The 21,791-nt window shown below is 37.0% G+C and overlaps 1 protein-coding gene across 15 annotated transcripts in view; it reads right to left on the bottom strand.

Moving 5' to 3' along the window:
* Positions 1-21,791, bottom strand: part of LOC131678207 (neuroglian) — a 138,452-nt gene that overhangs the window by 91,429 nt on the left and 25,232 nt on the right. For all 15 annotated transcript variants that reach the window (XR_009303615.1, XR_009303616.1, XR_009303617.1 and 12 more), the window contains exons 3-4: positions 16,972-17,297; positions 8,889-9,015 (exon numbers count right to left, since the gene is read on the bottom strand). Coding sequence is in view for 12 of the 15 variants with exons in the window: in XM_058958282.1 (XP_058814265.1) it covers positions 8,889-9,015; positions 16,972-17,056 (212 nt within the window). In the remaining 3 variants the exon portion in view is untranslated. The remainder of the gene's footprint in view (positions 1-8,888; positions 9,016-16,971; positions 17,298-21,791) is intronic.

The raw sequence follows: 21,791 nt of genomic DNA, 5'->3' as shown, positions 1-21,791 counted from the left end.
GTATTTGTGCATTGTGTTTAATGTATGTATGGAAATGTACTTTTTGTATCCCCCACTCATACTGATCGCGATTTTCCTCGGATCGAAAATTCAACGCAGGAAACGAGTATTCGGTGAATAATTTTATCAAAGACGTAACTAGCTTGGTTTTTTTTAAAAAAAAATTATTAAAAATGTTGGATGGTGGTTTTCACTGTTTTGTGGTACCCAGAAGCCGCCATCTTGGATTTCAAAATGGCCTCAATCATCAATATTCAGCATCTACTGAACAACTTTTCAAGTTTCAACCCCTTATAAATTATTTCCATATTGATAGTGGTTTTCTCAATGACCAATATCCGTCATTTACTAACCATTCTTGAAATGACACCTATGTTGATGCTGGCTCTATTGTTATGCAGTTACCGGAAGCCGCCATCGTGCATTTCGAATGGCTTCAATAATCAATTCCCGTCATCTCCTGACCACCCACCTGCCCACCTAACATACATATGGGTCATTCCACGCGAAGTGATAAAAAAATATGCAAACTTGACATCGAACTTCACGCATTTGAACCAAATTTGGAGGGATTGTTCATCTTCGGCCAATGTATAAAAACTGAAATTTTTGTGTCAATTGAACCACCCCTCGGGTCATGACCCGATAAATTGTCAAAACCCTTTTGACAAATTGCCAAAACCCTTGATTTTCTTTTGATCATATCTCCGGTTCTATTTAACCTAGAATCAAACCGCAAGATGGATTTCTAGATTCCTTGAAATTATTCAAGGAATCTAGAAAACATTAAATTTTGGCGGCAGTGCTGCCAACTATGCGATAATTTCAGTTAAATATTTAAAGTTAATTTTTCTCTCAATACACATATTTTAATTTTAAAAATCCTAATGCCATCGTGTTCCTCAGACATTGTTACATAAAAACACTTATAATCTCAATATAATTTGAGCGCATCCTGAGATATACCGTTTTGAAGGGAAAAAGTCGCATTTTCTCATATAAAAATCCATATTTATCGGCCAAAATTGAGAAAAACTTCAAACGGTCATAAAAATCGATCCTGATCTGCTAGAAGCAAACCAAAAACGTAGTTTTTCATCATTTCTCGTCTACTTCAAGAAAAATTATATTTGAACTCAGAATACTCAAATTGATTTTTTAGCGTGGTGCGCTTGCGATTTTATATTGAAAATTGCGATTTTTCCCTTCAAAGCGGTGTCGCAAAATTCTCCGTCTCCACAAATAGCGTGAGAATAAATTTTCCGGATAAAGTTTATTTGATTTTTTCCTTCTCACCGGAGAAGGTGATATTTTTTTAATTTCGTAGAAATCAATGAAAGCGTCAAAATATTAACTTAATTTCAAAGAAAAGCGACAAAGAAGTAAGACAGACTAGAGGTGTTTTGGAATAGTGACAGCAAGGCAGCGAGCACAAAAAGGATACCATGATAAGCTCATTCGCTCATAATCCGGCGGTTTTCTTTATCCGGAGAAATAACACGTTGAATTTATCCAGAGAAGTTGTGTGAGTGCCAATAACTTTTCGTGTGAAAATGTGAGTTTTAATTGTCGCAGTAGCAAATTATCCGGACGCATTTACTCATATGAGCGATAAATGCAATGCCTAATTGAGAGAAAAATAAACTTTTAAAATTTAATTGAAAAAATCGCATAGTTGGCAGCACTGCCGCCAAAAACTAATATTTTTTCTAGACTCCTTGACTAATTTTCTTCAAAAGCCTTCAATATTGCGGTTTGATTCTAGAGTAAATAGAACCGGAGATATGATCAAAAGAAAATCAAGGGTTTTGGCAATTTGTCAAAACGGGGGGCGCTCCCATGACTTGAGGGATGGGTCAATTGACACCAAATTTTGGGTTTTTATATATTGGCCCTAGATGAACAATTCCTCCAAATTTGGTTCAAATCCGTGAAGGTCGATTACACGTGCCTTGATCACTTCGCGTGGAATGACCCATATTGATGATGGTTTTCACTGTTTTATGGTAACCACAAGCCTCGATCTTGGATTTCAAAATGGCTTTAACCGACAATTCCCGTCATCTCTTGACCACCACCTTTCAAATGACAGCCACATTGATGATGGTTTTCAGTTTTGTGATGACCGGAAAGCGCCGTAGGGACGATCCATAAATGACGTAGCATTTTTTGAGTGATTTTTAACACCCCCTCCCACATCGTAACATTTCGTCATAAATCTCTAAATACCCCCTGGTAATTACGTAGCTTGACGGTAATTCCCCCCCCCCCTTGTCCACGAAAAATAAAAAAAAACGATGTTAGTTATTCCCCTTTAAAAAAGCTACGTAGCATGACATGACCCCCTACCCCCCTGTCGTCACACATCACAAAATACAATACTCCCCCTTCCCCCATATAATGCTACGTCATTTATGGATGATCCTGTATCAATTTTCGGCATCTGCTGACCACCCTCTTTCAAATGACATCCATATGGATAGTGGTTTTTACTTATTTATGGTGACTGGAAGCTGCCAGCTTGAATTTAAAAATGGCCTCAATCTTCCATTTTCGTCATTTACTGAGCATCCCCTTTCAAATAACAGTTCATATTGTCAATGTTTTTCACCTTTTCGTGGTTACTGGAAACCGTCATCTTGGATTTCAAAATGAACTCCATCATCAATTTCCATCATCTGCTGATCTGCTTGATGGTGGTTTTATTAATGTAGAATACATTTAAGGTTTCAATATAGGGGTCCCGTTTCAAAATATCGGCTGCGGCGCCGCGTCAGATTTTGAACGTTAATAACTTTTATCATACTTAACAGAATGATTTGATTTTTAGGCCAATTTGTTGCAAATATGTTCCTCTATGCTGTATTAAAATTTGAAGTATGTATAACATGTACTAATAACAAAAAAAATGTGTTTTGAAAAATCTTTCGAAAACGACTCGGAAAAGTGAAAATTTTCAGCCCATCCCGCACAGAGCCGTCGTTATGGTAGACCAACCGAACAATAAAATAATGAAAAGTTTATATATAGGTCCACTACATGTTTGTTCGTATGGTTATTCGCATTGGGTTGCTTGACGAGAGCACTTGGTGGAGGAAAGACGGCATATTCCTTTGGTTAGGCCATTAGAAGCCGGACGGAAAGGAAAGGCTCATGCACGGCACGAGAACGAGGGAGAAAGCGATAGTAGTGCATATTAGCGCGATTATATAAATATCTGTCGGTCGGTTTTTCTCATCATTCGTATTCGTTCAAGCACTAGCAAGCAGCCAGTCCAGAGAAGAAAAGCAGTCGGCGATGACGACGGCGGAAAAAGTGCCCCAGCTACTGGTGACTCATCGCAACCCGATCAGGAACTGTCGCCCTGCAAGAATTTCGCCCCAACTAAAGGGCAACAGAGTAGGCTATCGTTCCAGCGTCTGGGTCGTGAGATTGTGCAGGAATGCAAAATAGTGCTTTCTAGCTCACCGTGTCCGCGGGGAGTGCGTCTGAATTATGCTCCCGCAATAAAACAATAAACGGTTCTTTACAGGACCAATTAATTGTGTTCTAATAAGAGTTAAACTGAAATTTACATTTTATGGTGTATAACAATTTTCAGAAAGCAATATAAGAAATACGATGTGTGGAAAGAAAGAAAGAGAATTTAAATTATCTTCTCTCGCTCGTTTTCGTGCACTGCTTTTCCATTCCTTTCTGCTGCTACTACCATCATAACTAAAACGAATGTGCGTGTTCCCCCACCATCTCATGGTCAGTGTTGCCACAATTGCATGTCGCTATAACAATTTGAATTATTTTATTGATCCTCTCTAGTATTGATAAAATATAGAACATGCAAAGTACACTAGTCGCATGCTTTTATTCGAACTTTTTGGCAGCCTCCGTTGATTAACTGCATAAATCGATTTGTTTGTGCAGCTCCTTGCTAGTAGCAAACTAAATAGCCTTTATCAGCGCTAACAAATAAAACAAAAGAATTTAAATTTGCGAAAATCTTCTCCTTCCTTCTTTTCAAATCTGCAACATTCTTTGAAAATATTGTTGGAATGTTGTTATTGAAAAACTGAACATGCAAGTTTGCTAGCACTGGCCACTAGATTGAAGGCGATGGAAAGACAGAATATTCGTTTTGGTTATGCTAGTATTGGTAGCCGAACGGAAAGGAAAGGCACAGGAATGGCACGAAAACGAGCGGGAGAGCGATAGTAGTGCTTTCTCGTGTTTTCATATATGAATATTGGTCGGTCGGTTTTTCTCATCATTCGTATTCGTTCAAGCACTAGCAAGCAGCCAGTCCACCGGAGGAAAGCAGTTGGCGATGATGACGGTCCGCAAAAGTGCCCCAGCTACTGGTGGCCCATCGCAACCAACTACCGATCAGGAACTGTCGCCATGCTAGTATTTCGCCCCAACTAAAGGGCAACGGAGCAACTAATCCGCTGGCTAACATTCCAGCGTCTGGTTCGTAAGGTTGTATATTACTTCAAAGTCGAGCTACGCTTACAAAACTCAGCCGTAATGAAGCCACTGATGCCTACTTGGTCGGTTTGTGGGAGTGGGCGTAAATTACAATAAAAGCAACGGTTCTTTTCAGGACCAATCAATTGTGTTCTAGTGAGAGTTAAACTGAAACTTTTATTTTAAGGTGTGTAGCAAATTTTCAACAAGCAACATAATACGTTGGGTGGAAAGAAGTAGCTTGCACACGGAACAAAAATTTAAATTATCCTCTCGCTCGTTTCGTGCACTGCTTTTCCATTCCTTTCTACTGTTATTATCAGTATTACCAAAACGAACGTGTTGTTGCATGTGTTTAAGAGAAACGTTGAAGTCGCATGCTTCTATTCAAGCTTTTTGGCAGCCCCCGTGAACTAACTGCATTAAATGATTTTTTGTGCAGCTCCGTGGTAGTAGCAAACAAAATGGCCCTACCAGTGTCTGATTCGTGAGATTGTGCAGGATTTCAAAGTCGAGCTAAGCTTATAAAGTTCAGCCGTAATGGTACCCGAAGAAGCCAGTCTTGTCGTTTTGTTCGAGGCTACAAAACAGTTCGCCAGGCACGTAACTATCATGCCAAAAATATCCAACGATCCAGCGCATCACCATCAACACCAACGCCGATACCAAAGGTTCTTTTCAGAACCACCATTATTACCATAGAGAATTATTTGAAAATTTCCCATTCAAACGTGATTCTGTTGAATATTATTAGATTTAAATTAACGTCTCGAATTGAAATCACGACGCTCTAGTTATGTGACAGACATTACCCACCCATCTTTTTTTATTGTGACCACGACACCCCATTTCAATATTTCTGAATGAACAGAAGGTCGAGTTTGGAAAGTTTGTAACTTTCATTGTACTTAACCAAATTACACAATGTTCGCACTAATGATTCAGAAATATGATCAGGAATCTTCTGTTAGATTTGTAAGTATGTATAATTTACATGAATAAAGAAAAATTGATTTTCAGGAATCAATTATTATCTGTTCTTCCATTGGCCAGTACTACGCGACTTCCTCATGCTAACAATTAATTTCATCGTTAGCCATCTCCCTCACCAAGGCCAACAACGCCAACAAAACCGGTCCTTTTCAGGACCACCATCATTTTTGTAAAGAATAATTTGAAATATTCCTCGCCCAAATCACCTTTTGTCCGAAAATCCTAATGAGTATCAACATATTTGAAGAACGTGTTCCTTATGTATTCTACATCTCTCCGGTTATGTCGCAGACATTACCCACCCATCTTTTCATTTTCTTGGATTTCAAAATGGCCTCAATCATCAATTCCGTCTCTTATTGACCAGCTATTTTCAAATAATATCCATATTTCCGTCATCTTGGATTTCAAAACGGCTGTAATCATACATTTGCAGCAAAACTTTTTTTTCAAGATGACTTTTTTCAAACTTGTAAAACTTTGTCAACCAATAATAAACGCGATTTAATTTGCTGCAATGGGTTTTATATGTAAAAAATAACAGACTTTTGCGTATTGCAGTATTTTTAAAATTTCCCATATCTATTTGCACAGAACAATTGTATGGAAAGTGTTACTATCCTACTCCCTAGTCGGGTCCGAACCTGTGGCGAATGGCTTAGGAGACCAGCGCCACACCCTCTAAACTACCGCAACAAGGGTAATGGTCGCGTAAGCCATACCCACATTCGTTTCATTACTAACAATGTCCGGTCATTAAGCCGAATGCCATAAAGCCGTATTTAGTCTAAGAAATCAAGTACCTAAAATGATCAAATGCATGTTTCCTGAACGCTATTAAGGTTGAGACAGTCAATCAGCAGAAAACTCCAAACAGCAAAAACAGAGAAATCTAGAGCGTTTTTTTTCATTACATCATATCTAACAGAAACGTCAAACGGAGAAAAACGCGTGCAAAAATTTCCTTGCAACTTTCAAATTTATTTAAGAATTAAAGCACACAGAAGGCTATTAATTCTACTATCACCTCTGCATTCACTCATTGCAGGATCGTATAAGCATATTACATGTTTTTCGAGAAGATAATAGAGAGATAATTGATAGCTACGATTTTATTACATTTTGCCGATCACTTTTGCTATTATGCTCTTTTACATATGTGGTCTTGGCAACACCGTTTGTAGATTGCACATTTTACTGTGACGTTTAGAGAGACGGGCTTGTAGTTGTGATATATTTCATGTGCTGTATTGCAACTGAGAGTGTAGATATGAGGTTTGGCATTGGAAAAACATACTAACTACAGTCAACTTGGAGAAACATCACAACGCAAAATATCACATCTACAAAATATTAGCAAAGCTTTGGTATACTATATGTGACATTTTGACTTAAGATTAAATTAACATGTAAAAAGTTATCATTTTTCTCTATTATTTGTGGACGATAAATAGTCAATGCTTAGCTTTTATTTAGCATAATAAACTCAGTTTGTTTACATTTGTTAGATATCACGTTTTGAATAAACGTTTTAGAAATATGTATATAAATACGATCTAATTCGTATCGAAAGTGATTTACTGTAAAAACTTAAACTTAATTAAAAATTCCCAGATCCAAACATTCAAAAACGATTTCCAAAATCTAATTCAATGAATAAAAGATCAGAGAAAGGGGTGAAAATATTTAAGTACTTAGAAATTTATCCAAAAATCCAAAACATGATTGATAAAATAAGATCAAGAGATCTAAAAATGATAAGAACTAAAGCGCTCGATTTTTTTTATGGAAGATACAATACGCATTTCAAAAAAATAGCTTCCCCTCATTGATTTTGGCCCATGATACGGACATTTGACCACTTCTCAAGGGTAATCCATCAAAAATGATTAACATTGTGAAACACCATGGCCATTCTCTCTTTTTTCAGGAAGGCCCCTATTAATCGGATACGGGGTAGGTTCCGCATAAGCCAAAAGTTTTCCTAACTACGTTCTACCACACCTGCTGATAAAGTTGGGTTTATTCTTTATTTGGTCACTATGTCTAGCACTTCTGTTACAATCACAAGTGACTTAATTGATCAAAGACGAAAAATACTCATTCGATATAATTTAATCGATATAATTTGAATCATGTTTAAATCCCTGTGGTACCAGTATAAATCGCAATTACAAATGTTGAGTATTCAGCTGCCTGCGAGAATATATAAAATTTTGATTTGAAGTATTTTTGTACTTTGATTGAAAGTATTTTTGTACTGAGAAGTGATCATATTATATTATTTGGTTGCATTAAACAGATAAATTCAGATTATTTTTCCGATTCCCTATTTTATCAAACAAAACTTTTGGACAAAAACAATATAAAAAACATATCGATAAAATAATAAAGACGTAAAAACAAGAAACAACCGAGATTGATAAAGTAATATTTCCCTCCCTTTACATTCACCATTACAACGCTTTATCGCGTCATAATGCGCCACAGTTCCTATAGAACGGCAGTCTCCCCTGGGAACAAATCGACGCAATGTAAACCACATTATGAACGATTCATAATCCCTAATAACATCCCCCTGATTATGGGATACCATTCCACCACCATCTCGTCGTTGCAACAACTGTTTTGGTAGTGAAGGGAAAATGCGTGAAATTGAAAAACACTGAATAAATTTAAGCGGGATCTTGGTCTATTTTTGATTAAATTAAATTTCGATCATCTCTCTTTCAAACCACACCCAAACTTGTTTCAGCAGCATGCTGCGATGACAAGCTACCACGTGGGTCTACGCAATTAAATTACGTCACCAGCACTCTATGACACTAGACTAGAAGTCAAGCACTAGACCCAAAGAGCCTATTAAATTGACGAAGGATTAAAATATTCAATTAGAACCAACCCTCTCAGGAGCTAATAGGGTGGATGTACTAATATTGGTATACTGAAGAAAGATTTTTGATAAAAATCAGCGAAACGATCAACGGGCGGTATTAATATGTTAAACGAAACTTTTCAATCCTTATTTGATGAAAAAAAATACAGTTTGTTTTTTGATCAATTTTTTTTTTCAAACCGCAATTACTATAGTTGCAAACCCCATTGATTTATTATGATACGTGCAACTATAGATACATTCGCTCCATTATAGGTGCATGAGAGTTCAAATTGCAAAAGAAAATGATTTTTTTGCAGTTGATACTTGAGCAAAATTCAAGAATAAAACTTTTGTTGTCGCATTCTTTTAGTTTGATATACCAATCAAAAATACTTCGTGACGATCGGTACCATAATTAAGTGTATAACCCACTACTGCAACTATTGGTACAACTCATTTATAAGAGAACCCACTCTAAGAGTCGTTGCAAAATCTGCAACACGAGCAGTATACTATAGGAACAGGATTTCGGAGAAAAAAACTCTAGGTTACATACCTTGGTGTTGGTTCACCTTCAGCTTCGCACTCGACGATAAAGGGCTTGTCGTTTTCACCTGGCTGGGCCACCTGGAAAAGCATCTCGTCCGTTGGCGGTTGCTTGATAATGCGAGGTGGTGAATGAACTGCAATGAGGTGAGGACAAATGGACAAATGTAACCATGGAGCGTTTACAACAAGGACAAGAAAATTGCTATTTGTTTACTCGGTAATTGATGTCATCATCGACGTTCTAAAATAACAATTGTAATTATTTCTTATAATCTACATTAAGGTACCAATGGACTATTTGGGAAAACGAGTTCATCGTATTTTAAAAATGCATATACAGCAAAAGTTTTAACCTCGGAAAAAGTCCCCATGCAACATTTGAATCGGGCATAGCGCGGCGTTCCGAAAAGCGATCAAAGTTTGACAATTTCTTGCCCGTAAAAAAAACTAACAAAGGGGGAACCTTTTGAAATTTCAGAAACCGAATTTGTATTTTCGATGTCAAGTGTCTTAGAAATGCATGAAGCGTCGAGATCTGATGTGAATACGAAAAAATATTATTTGAAAATCTCAATAAAAACCATCAGAAAGGTGATTTTCAAAGCAAACTTTTTTGAAATGAAACTCGACGTTACATTCATTTCTAAGTCTAGCCTAAAAAATATTCGCATTGCTGAAATTTCAACGCAAAGAAACTCACTCATCAATAGAATGAGACAGTAGAAGTAAAACACAAGTCGAGGCAGTACAGTTGTTATTTGACTGTTATTCTCCAATCCAAACTGGTAGAAGATAAGAGTAAAAATTAGAAACAACAAATTCTGATGGGCGAAGGTAATGATTTCTTTGTCATAGTGAAACCATGAGAGTATTGTTCATTGAATTATTTGAGCTGCCAGACTTTTTATAATTTGTAGCGTGTAGTTGCAAGCTAACCAGAGATAAGCTGGGGATCATCTTTGTCGCAGTAAATGTAACTGAGGACATATTTCGCCTCTGGTATTAGCGAATCGTATAAAATTGTTAAAAAATGATAATCTATTCAAATATATAGATCGCGATCCACCCGGAAACAAATATGGCTGACGCTGTTTCAACTAATGGTTTCAAATTGGTTAAGCGTCCTATGAATTTGAGCCCACTACTCAGAAAAAATGTTACAGAATCATTGTAAAGTACATACTGCCTTCTGAAACTGCAAGCAATAATTATATTAAGTTGGATTTGTATGTTTCACATACATCCCGTCAGTAACAAACACCAACTTAAGACCACGCTAGACGATGTATCAAAACTAGTTATGTGTTGTGCCCTTTATTCTTACATTGGTTTGATCCCATTTTTTCCTCTTTGGAATAAATATTGCATAGTCCCAGGCGTTATATTCCCTATTCAAAAAAATTAGAGCTCGTTTTCGCTTTCTCGTCAGAAAACCAGAGCTTCTGTTGTTGCTTCCCGGGACATCACTCGTCAGTTGGTTTAGGCATCACATACGGTCGGTGTTAAGTCAGACCGGAATAAGTGGCCTTGTATTGATTTCGAGAAAAACGAGTTTAAAGTTTGAATCAAAATTTCCTTTTTTATTTCGACTATGTCATCACATTTTCTTTTTCTACATTTTAACGACATCCAATTAGCAAGAGATTACTGACTAGGGAAAGTTATGAAAATTTAGAGCCATAGTATTCAGTCCAGTTTGACTTAACACCGAACATATGTAGTGTGACTGTTTGGATATGGTGTATAGCTAGAGAAACTTTTGGGACTAGATTAGAAACATCGTCTGATTTGAACCCAAGTTGGTACTAGTTACTGACGAGATGAAATTAATTTAAGTTAGGAGTTGCGCCCTTTATGCACAAATCGATTTTATTCCATTTTTACCTTTTGGGAATAAATATTGCATAACATAACTAAAAGATATAAAAACATAAGGCGACAGAACATTTTGTCAGCTTTTTATGGAAATCAAAATATGTAGCATTTATTTTGGGGTAGAGTCGACTGCAGTAAATAGAAAATAAAAAAGGAAATGATTAGGAATAGGATACTACAAAAACAATTTTTAGACAAGGGATTCACTCTTCTCAAGCCCCGAAACGGAGCCTGTTGTCGTTGCGTCTATTCATCGTGCTCCAAAGCATCCTGATTCTTTGGCGCACGATGAAAAAAGAGAAAAAAGGTCGAGCTTCACCTCGGATCTTCCAATACGAATACATAGGGACAATTTTAATCTCGAAACTACCGATAAAAATAATTATGACCGTACCGAAACAAAACTTATGGCAACAGAAAAGCCCACAACGTCATGTTTTATGCTTATCTTCTTTATATCCTCCTGTTTTATCGACTTCATTGAAATGTGCCCACCTGTATCAGACTTGAGCTCAAACATCCGTGCGTACACGAGAGCGACTCACGGTGTGTTTGGTAGAACAAATTTATACGAAAAAAATCGGCATCACTAAAACTTCAGCATGTGATAGAATGGGCTTTTCCCTTTCATTTGAAAGTAAAATTAAAATATTCTGTCGGGGGCTCCAGAACAACTTTTTATTTTAAAGTTTTTTTGTTTGAAAATTTAGGTTTTTCAATGGAACTGGTTCACATTTTTGCCCCTAGGTAGTACTTTAGACATACAAATATTACCAAAAGTAAAAATCTGATAAACAATTTTATTGTGTACAACTTTGTAGAAAACTACATTACGATCCAAAATCGCCAGAGAAAGCTATTAAATTTTTATCAAAGTTTCTAGATTCGCACGGTGCCTATTGGTTAAAAAGCTTTATTCCAAAACCGTTTTTATTTGTAAAAAGGGATTGACTTATTTTAACAGTGTGCTCAGAGGAACCTGAATACTAGCAAAGTCCCACCTTTAAGCGTAAAAAACATTATTCCAGATTCCACCGCACCAATGATATTTTAGGACAGAGGCGACGCGTGGTTCCACCGTCAACCTATTCAGTATACCACAAAGACCCTGAAAACGTCATAATCATCATCAATGAAAGATATTCATCGACGGGTTTTTTCTGTACGCAAGAGCTGAGCAAAACAAATTTGTTGTCAAAACCCACCGATGAATTGTCAAACAAACGTCTGGTAGAATGCTTAAAAGAGCAAAAACTACACTGAGAGAATATATTCGTAAATGTGCTACGAATAGGTTTCGTACTGTAAACTTTCGTAAAATATACGATTTTTTCGTATATGTGATGAATCATTAATATTTTTACGTAAACGTTTCTATTTTCATTACGAATTTTTTGTAACAACCACGAAACGACTTTCGTAGGCTTATTACATTTCATTATTCAAACGAATTATTTGATAACATACCCGAACGTCTTTATATTTACGAGCATCTTTCAAACATTTTTTTTCGAAGAATCCCCAAAATAAATATGCACCAAAAATTCGTATAGCTGAACGAATTTATTTCTAAATCTGCTAAAAATAGATTAGATGCTTTCATTTCGTGAACTACCTAAATACATGGCGACTTGATGAACGAAAATTTTCGTAATTTTAAATGTTTAGTGTACATTGCACGAAATTCACCGTAGAAAACGAGACTACGATAATTTCGTGAATACTTATAAATAATGGTATGATATGAATTATGTAGAATGTAGAAGCTTATATTCCACACACCAAGAAATAATCGCCTGTATAAGAAAGAATGAAATATTTGTCAACCAGTTAAAAGTCATCCCTCAATTCTTTCAAATGATGTAGAAATTTGAATTTCCCTCATGCAATTCATTGAATTCAGAAAAAAATATTTTTCTCGTAAAATATCGTAGGCATGAGATATTGAACATCAACCCGTTCATTATTACAATAGAACGCAAGATCATTCGAACAACCCCTGGTTTGAGTTTACGTCCATTTTATACTCTCACCCAGTCAAACTCATTCCGGAGCCGGTTCTGATTTTTAATGGAGTCAGTATTGATTCCAACTCAAATGCAATAGCCGATTCCGACGCAATCGATTTCGGAATCGGTTGCTGCATTTGAGCTGGAATCTTTACTGACTCCATTCAGGACTCCGAATCAAATTATGAATGGTTTAACAAGACACTAGACAAGTTCTCAACATGTAAATGCAAAGAGCAAACAATTTCTTTGAAGCAAAAGTAGACGGTTCATTATTATCGTGGCACGCGCTCAAAAATTATAAATCGCTCTCGTTTGCACACAACTCTAACGCCCATGTGGACATCGCACCAATGCACGCTGGTTCAATATTTGACTTGAACCATTACAAAAGGAAAGAGAAGGCACCATCGCCCATGACACTCACGCTGCTGTTTCACGCATCGCTCATACAGCTGATCTATTCAGAGCATGTGGTGAGTATGAGATGCGTGCAAGTTTGAGGTTGAACTGGTCGAAGGGAAAACAGAATTTTTTTTTCAAATTTACTCGCATGATAGGTTGGTTTACCGTTCGGATCAAATTGTCGAACTTGAAGGTTTAAAGAATTTTCGTGCTGCTGCTGATAATGTTAATTTTAACTGAAGATAAGTTTCAGGTCGTCAGATTTTGCTTACCTGTTCAATGAACAGGTTGAACGTACCGACGCGTCGCCTCTGTTTTAGGAGCATGGAGATATAGAGAAGAGTAGATAAAATTTGAACAAAATTAAGACTCTTTTGAAAGATGCTGGGTAAGGCAGCAAAATGAAACAGTTTTTTTCTGTCACAGATATATTTGTTTCTTCTTTTATTCTTCAATCATTCTGGAGTATGCTTGATGTAATCTTAAATCAACCTTTTTCCTCGTAAGCATCTTGTTGGATATATTTGGCCTAAATTTTAACTTTATATTTGATCAAACTCGATTAGGTGTTCAGTCATTTGATTTTATTTCAATTGAGAATCCTGATTGACAGTTTCATGAAGGATAGAAAAATAATTCGATGAGATTTATGTTCAAGTTTGTCAACTTTTGGGAGTCGCTGTACATTGAACAGAAATCGCAATAGTAAATGAGAAATAAAGGTTTTGTCTATTGTACGAAGATAGCGACCTCAATATAAAAGTAGATATAGAAAGTATCCCCTTTACCCGAAAGCCGTATTGCTGTTAATGTCTCCAGATTCAGAACTGAACTGGCAACTCTGTCTTCTTGATATGTTGTCTTTGTTCTTATCCCATATTATGAGGGAGATCTTCAATAAACAGACTTGTATTACTTTGAGAATTTACTGAATGTATGGTCCAGCCTGATATTTTCTTGTGCGTTTTCTGTTGTGATCCGTGTACAACTCCGGAATTTCTTCTTAAAGGAAATTATGAAACTTGGTTTTGTTCTTTTTTCTAAGATTATGTGAAGTGTGTTAGATTTGGAAATAAAATTTGAGGACAAGCAAAAATCTGCATCTATAAATTCTGATGAAATGAATCTACCCCAAAAGATAACAAACATGGATCCAAAACTCGAAGATCTTTTTTTCTTTTTCAATCATCTTTATTTTAATATTGATAAAGACAAACAGAATTCTCAACCCAAAATTGCAATAAAATGCGTCGTTTATTACAATGACTCGAACTGTCTACTTTAGTTCATTCAAATATAAAGCTTTGAATTTAAGCCAATTGTATTTTACCAGGCAGGATAGGATCAGGAAGAAGGGTCATTCTAGTTTACATTAGCTATCCTCTAGAGTGAGAAAAGAAATGAAAAAGGCATGATAAAATCCGTTACTACATTAATCAACATCTTGAAAAGGTATAAGATTATCGAATAAATTTGGTCAACACCTTTCCACACCTCCTTGTTCATAAAGTGTCATTTTCGCCCAAGACCCGGAGAAATCTGAAAATATATTTTTTCTGCTGAGAATGGGACTTTGTAAACATTGAAATTTATCTGAATTTACTGTTCATTTATACCCAACATTTTTTTGTAAGTCCTTATTAATCGACTTCTTAATCCACTTCTTAGGCACCGCGCACACTTAAAAACTGATAAAATTTTAATAACTTTCTCGGGTGATTTTATATCGATTTATAGCATTCTACGAAGTTGTAGACAGTAGGATTGTTCATCAGATTCTCACTTTTTTTTCTATTTTTTGAATGTATATAGTATCAATTAGCAGCAAAAATGCGAATTAATTTCATTAAAAAACTTAAGTTTTCAATCAAAAAACTTTAAAATAAAAAGTTGTTCTAGACCCCCCGATAGAATATTTAAATTTAACTTTCAAATTAAAGGGACAAGTCCATTCTTTCATATCCTAAAGTTTTATAGATGCCGAATTTTTTTGAATAAAGTTGTTCGACAAAGACACCGTGCGACTCGCACAAAGCAAAAAGAGTCAACACCAGTGACGATGAGAGTGAGAAAGAGAAAACTGGTGCCACGAACCTGTGTGTCGGCCAGATGTACGCACACCGTGTACGTACATGGGGTTCGGTTGTGCAGGCGAACATGTGCACGTGTACGAAATAGCGTGTTCGAGTTCGTACACAAAATGCGGGTTTAATATGAGCACAGAGCTAGAGCGAACATTGTGTACGATGTTCATTTGGGAAAACTGATTATGGGATAAAAAATTAAAAATGGCCTCTTTTATACAAAATTTTTCACGACCTCTTACTCATGTCTGACTGAGTTCAAATTTTGCATGGGCACTAAAATGCACAAGATGCTGAAACTTTTGAGTTCACGCAAATCGCAATCCTGATTGACAACATAATTGAAACTGCACTTAGAGAAATTCTTTCAAAAATTACGTAAATAATTCTTACGGATTGATAGATTTTGAACAAATTCTTCGTGTTGCCACACATACAGAAGCTTCTCTAAAGATTCCAAGAGAAAAATGTTAAAGATGAATCTTCCAGAAATTAATAATTTATCTCTTAACGGGCTATATACAAAGTTTTGACGAAAAAGCGAACAGTTCGTTGGTAGCACTATCGAAGATAGAAAAAACAAGTTGAATTAAAAAAAATATTCAAGGTTGTCGGAGTTTTGGCCCATCCTCTGAAGCGTGTTTTTTGGCAGAGGTTTGCGGTGAACGCTCTCCAAGCCGAACCGCTCGACTGAAATCAAAAAACTAAGAAGAATATTAAAGAGAAATGTATTGTGGTGTACTTCAACAGATCGGTTTTTCAATAAAAAAAAATTTTCCGCAAAAAAAACATGATGACCAAAAAATTGAGTTTTGTGGTGTTCAAAATTTTAAACAAAAATTCATTGCAAGGTATCGAAATTTTTTGATGAAAAAGGAACCGTTCAAGCACACGAGAAAATAAATACAAACCATAAAAAAAATTTCAAATATTGGATGACTAGTTTTTGAGATATAACGTTCACCGTAACGGTACTTTTCAAAAAACTCCATTCCGAGATAATTGCGTTTAAAGTTTGGTGTTAACTTCATTCGTGAAAGAACGAGCGCGCAACAAACGACTGTAATTTAAAATCTAGCACTCCGATCTTCATGAAATTTTGCATCGATATTTTCAAAAGTATGTACTATCAGAATATTCATAAAAAATCGATTTTTTGAGTTTCAACTTTGTATATAACCCCTTAAGAATATTACAGGAATTTCTCCAAAAAACAACACTGTTAGGAGTCTTATTCGAGGCGAGTTCTTGAAGAAATTCCAAGAAAAGTGCATCATACATTTTTGCTATAGAAAATTATATGAGATCATTTCACGAATCCTAATTGCTGATTGGCTGCACTGCTTTCAATACACGGTCTAGGAATTTACTATTTTAGGAAACTCTTCCCCATGTTATTTAACAAAGATTCAGTCAGAAAATTAGTTTTGGATTTCTATGATGAGAGTTTTGTATTTGTTTACATTTATTTGATAGCATATGCTCGAAAAATTAGTATCTTAGCAGTCGAAATTCAGTACCACTTGAACGCCTGATCTAAAAAATGTAATGCCGATAATCCATCGAATCGAGCTTGAAATTAATTTGATTCCTAGAACTCAAATCGCTATACCCAATGCCACTCCTGGTTACACAAAGCCTACCAAAATTATGATATATAACCAAAAGAATGACCTATGATTACGGCTCATCTATGCTTCAAGAATGATGTACTCACTGAGACTTTGCACGGCGAGGACGTTTAAGGTGGCCACCAGCACGATTAATGCCGGCCCGCCACCGCGTCTACTGATTGTCCACATGACTCCGGATAAATTCGGATGAATTGCACACACGCTAACACCAACACTTTCACCGGCTCTTCCTATTACCGCTACACTTAAACTATAACACTACCCTGCTACCTATCACTACTCCGCTACGACGACCTGTAGTAGGGGAGATAGGACAGGTGCCTGCTTCTGCCACGGCACCTTCACAATACGCAACACTCGCGCGCCGTTTCGTTGGTCGTTCCCTCCGGCACTGATGGGATGTATCGCGCTGAAAATAGAGAGTTGAAGAATAATGCATGAATAGAGGGTATAAAAATAAATTGAAATCGTTGAGTAACGCTAGAGAGTCCCGAGAAATCGCAAAACGCAGCAATGAACTTGAATTGACAGACAGTTTACGACATTGTGCGGTTTCACAAAGTGGATCTGGCGGATTAAGAAGGAAATGTGGACTCTTATTATGCAAATTAGCAATTTGTTTGGGACAATTCTGGAACACACTGAAACAAGATTGAATTCCATCGGACGTTTCTTTCATGATACTGCAATACAGCTCGCGCTTATGAAAAAGACAGCTTTCAATTGATTCCTCAAAAAAAAATCGTAGATTATTTCCCGAACAGAACGGTTCGCACACATTTCAAATTAACGTCATCGGTCTCATGAACGTTGACCAACGGAAGAATGAGATCATGCAGCCGAAGTTTATTTATTTATTCCGTTGTGGATCCTTGTTTATTTAACATATACAGTAAAAAAACCCTCCCCAGAGTAGAAATATTTGAACCGCACAGAACCACTGTATGTATAACCATGACGAATGATCGCTGATATTGATCCGAACTAACTATTTTTCTTCCTGTTCTATTTTATTTTCAAGAAGCAACAAAACTGATTGTTTCCCTCTCTTAGTGTTTACGTTCGCAGTGGATGTGTGGCCCTCAGTGCGTTGTTTTAACGATCTTTCATCAACCGTCGTTTTTTTTAAATAAAATTAAAGGGGGATCGAGTGTCCTGACCACTGTACGTGGTAGAATGGTTAAATGAACAATTGCTTCATTTCTCTTGTTTTGTTGCATTTATTTCTTTTTCTGATACCTGTTTGAACCAATATATTTAAAATTCTCTATAAAATAAGCAAATAGTTGATTTTCTAACCAGTGCAAATACAGATAGTACGGGCAACAACTCCTTTCCAAAACTCGTTTAAGCTTACTCAGCCATCAACAAAAGCACTTTCAGAGCTCGCTTTCTATCCAATTAGACGTTTTTTTATTCCAAAAGTGAACAAACATAACTTCCACTTACTTTTACAGCACTCAGTGGAAAACCGCCTCCATCTTCACTTCCCCAAAGGAACAACTAGGAAGAGATGAATAATTCACTTACTTCCCGACATGGTTCCGTCATTTCTTTTACAGTTGTTGCTTTACTCGGGTTTTGAGTTCAACAACTCCCATCGCACTAGGAACGCGTTGATGTTTGCTTAGCAGATTTAATGAATATTCCATTACCAGACTTTCGGGTAGGGAAATCCTTTCCACCTACCCTTCTACCCACACCCGTACCATGGGCCTGGATTCCTTCCTTCCTGTCTGGTTGCGCAGCAATACTCCAGATTCTCCCTAAAACGGAACAAGCGTCTAGTCGGTCGGTATCCTGCCATTTCAAACCGAGCGCCCACCATCAATGGGGCTAATATAGTATTTTGCCGAGTTGGAACACAAAAAAAAGAAATAAAATTGCGCCTGTAGGGTATGCAGCCGTCATTGGAAAAAGAGCCGTGCGGAAAAGGCTAACACTAAAGTGAGTCATAATCCTGGCCATGAGCTACCACCCGACGACGACGAGCGATGAACGAGGAGGGTGCATGTTGATCTATGCTGTTCCTTAGTGAGGCATGTTCAGAAGGTGTGGCGGCGAATGTCAATCAAATTGTCCCGGATTGGGGCGAAAACTGCTGGGTCTTCAAGTTTTGAATTTGTTGGCTTGCTGCGTACAAATCGTAACCGGGGTCGGGGTTGAGTAATTGCTTCCCGCATCGCCTACATAGAAATGGCTTAATTTTAACAAATTGATAGCTAGCTTCGGGACATTCGGTAGCTTGAAGTTGCCATTGAAAAATGGAGAATGTAGGTTGACAGAAGTTGAGCAGTTAAAAAAATAAAGCCTTCGAATAACTTTCTTTTGTGCAGTCGATTCCTAGCATATTGGGCAATTGCATGATTACAGTGCAACGATTCTACTGATATTAACCTATAAAGTGACTAAATTATTTTTTTTCCAAATTTTGTGAAAATTGTCTCACAGCTTAAATACACTACTACTTTTATTTTGGATAGGTATTTTGCCTTGAATAGATAGTTTCTTAAATTTTAAAAATAAGTTAGTAGTAAATAGTGTAAGCAACCATCGTTCTGAATTAGACTGCATTGAACTACAGCGTCTACTAGATGAATTTTGTAACTGGTGTGCTCGAAATCGATTGATTCTCAGTGTATCCAAATGCTCAGTAATATCTTTCGCACGCAGAAAAAAACCCAATTTTGTGGTGCTATGCTATTTCGGGGAAGTCACTTGAAAGAGTGTCAGTTGTTAGGGACCTTGGTGTACAACTGGATTCCAAATTGTCGTTTAGAGATCATTATTCCCACATCATTGCAAAAGCTAACAGGAACCTCGGTTTTATAATTAGAATAGCCAAAGAGTTTACTGACCCATATTGCCTGGGATCACTGTATTTCTCTCTTGTTCGCTCCGTCCTGGGAGCTTCGGCTGTTATCTGGTGGCCGTATGCGACTATCTGGATTAATAGAATTGAATCAATCCAAGCTAGGTTTCTCCGATATGCTCTTAGATCTCAGCCATGGTGCAACTCGATGGAGCTATCACCTTACACTGACCGATTACGTTTGCTTGACATGGACCCCCCTGCAAAAAGGCGAAACATATTCATAGCCGTTTTTGTACGAAAAATTCTAATTGGTGAAATTGATGTCCCTAACATACTCTCGCAAATTAATATAAAGTTTAAGTAGAAGTTTAAGATCGTGGGATTTTTTAAGACTTGACTATCAAAGTACTGAATATGGACAGAACGAACCCATTAGGGCGATGTGAAGTTTTTTAATAGTGTGTACGAGTTTTTTTTACTTCTCTGTACCCTGTGATGTTTTTAGAAATAGGCTTAAACAATTACTTAGTGCATAAGATGTGATGTAGATAATTGTTTTAATCTGTCAGATGTATAATTAAGTTTAACCCAATGTAATGTAATCGAATGTAATCTGAAAAATTGTATAATATGTGTATGCGAAAAGATGATGGGGTTTTTACGCGCATTTGGAGGGCGTTTTCAACACGAACTTCAAATGGGTTTTTCCACATTCTATTTTATGTAGACCATGTCGGTCAGATGAAAATAACAAATAAATAAATAAATAAATAAGAAACCTAAAAGAACTCTTCCGAAATTATGGGCAAAGATAGGAAAGAAAATTTAAACATTTGTATATTATAACAACTAGACTTCTGACCATCGCGTAGCAGAATTATCAGATTTGACTCAACGAATCGAATTGCAAGACCTCCCATTAAACAAGAGATTTTCCGGAACCATATAAGAGATAAAACCATATCAATCATCGAACGTGTCTCAAATCGAAAATAAACCATGAAAACGACAAGCAGCACATTGTGTGGTTTCAAAGCGCGGTCACAGTCGTCATGGTTTCATGTCTGCTGCAAACTTAAATACAGTGATGATTTCATCGCTTGTCGGTGATCTGTGCAGTGTACCAATAGTACAGGGTAAGTTTTTCACCATCATTTGATTTGCCCACCAATACACCAAAGAACGCTACTATTATTTAGCAAAATGATAAATCGTTTTTACAAAACAACACGAAAACTTGCTGAAGACCATTGATGAAGATCAAGTTCTGTTTTCAAAACAACCTATCCGACCCCTATAGAGAGAACATGCACGAATTTGAAAAAAAAACGGTTGAACTTGAGCTTGATTGTATGGTAAAAAAGTGGACCCAGCGACGGGCGCCGCATCGTGAAAACAAATCGATGATGACAGAATCGAAACAAGATGGATTCCACCTCCGTTCGGTCGCCTGCTTTGACCGACGAGACTAATCGACTGCGGTGTGGCGTTGAGCAGTTATGGATTTATTTATAGAACTTTCCTTCCGACGATGATGCTCCCGAGTCCGCATCGTCGGAGCCGAACAGTCAAATGCTGGTCAAGGCCGGTATGGACAAACAGACGTACAACCTGGTTACACGATACATATAGACATGTCGAGTACTGGCAGCTTCTTACGTCGGTTGGAAACTATGCCATGTCTTGTGAGTCAATATGGAACGCATGATGTAATTTATTCTGCAGAGTTATTCTGTTTTTGTGCGAGGGGCTCAGCGCATTTGCACCCCATTCCTCTTGTCAGCCAACTCATTTAAAACCATTTGTTAGAGTAGGGTTGGCTATCTTCATCAAACGCAAAGACGCTCAAAAGATTATATTTGGAGTGCTTAATTCTCTATTGCGATCAGACACCACTTGGAATGAAGCAATGATACTGATTCCATTTTATACGCAGAATACACCAAAATCATGACCGTTAAAATAACGACACCCAAAATGCTCCTCTATCGTCCAATCAATTTTTACCGAATACGTGCCGAATGTAGAATAGGTAGGTTACATTTTGGATGACCGAGATATTGCCAGATGAGCGCAATGAGAGAAACA

Source organism: Topomyia yanbarensis, chromosome 1 (genome assembly GCF_030247195.1).
Source record: "Topomyia yanbarensis strain Yona2022 chromosome 1, ASM3024719v1, whole genome shotgun sequence".
Lineage (NCBI taxonomy): Eukaryota > Metazoa > Arthropoda > Insecta > Diptera > Culicidae > Topomyia > Topomyia yanbarensis.
Note: the sequence above shows the minus strand (reverse complement) of the source record. Positions and strands in the feature narration are given on the sequence as shown.